Below are 272 nucleotides of genomic sequence, written 5' to 3'. Positions count from 1 at the left end.
ATTTTTTCCACGCACTTTTGTCTTCTAAATTTCAACTTATTTTAGCTGCGAATTGAATTGTAATAATGTACCTTTTATTTATTTACACTTTATTCGCCAATAAATACGTCAGTGATAAAGACAATTCAAACCTCTTAATAACACTTATCTGATTTTTCAACAATTGTCCTCTTTGGAACGATAATTTCATGTTTGCAGGAGGATTAAAATTGATGCAACATTTTTGGAATTTCCGAAACCGTGCAACTTTTATGGCTGATTTAAGCGCAAAA

General features: G+C 30.5%; 1 protein-coding gene across 1 annotated transcript in view; it reads left to right on the top strand.

The window, feature by feature from the left end:
• Window positions 1-63, top strand: part of LOC125504579 (phosphoglycolate phosphatase 2-like) — a 2,409-nt gene extending 2,346 nt beyond the window's left edge. The window contains exon 4 of the mRNA XM_048666787.1: window positions 46-63. Within this exon, the coding sequence (XP_048522744.1) occupies window positions 46-63 (18 nt within the window). The remainder of the gene's footprint in view (window positions 1-45) is intronic.
• Window positions 64-272: the final 209 nt, after the last annotated feature.

The sequence above is a fragment of the Dendroctonus ponderosae genome, unplaced genomic scaffold, assembly GCF_020466585.1.
Source record: "Dendroctonus ponderosae isolate FM_Combo_2020 unplaced genomic scaffold, Dpon_F_20191213v2 Dpon_F_20191213_5, whole genome shotgun sequence".
Taxonomy (NCBI): domain Eukaryota; kingdom Metazoa; phylum Arthropoda; class Insecta; order Coleoptera; family Curculionidae; genus Dendroctonus; species Dendroctonus ponderosae.
The sequence above is the reverse complement of the archived record's forward strand: the minus strand, read 5'-3'. Positions and strand labels throughout refer to the sequence as shown.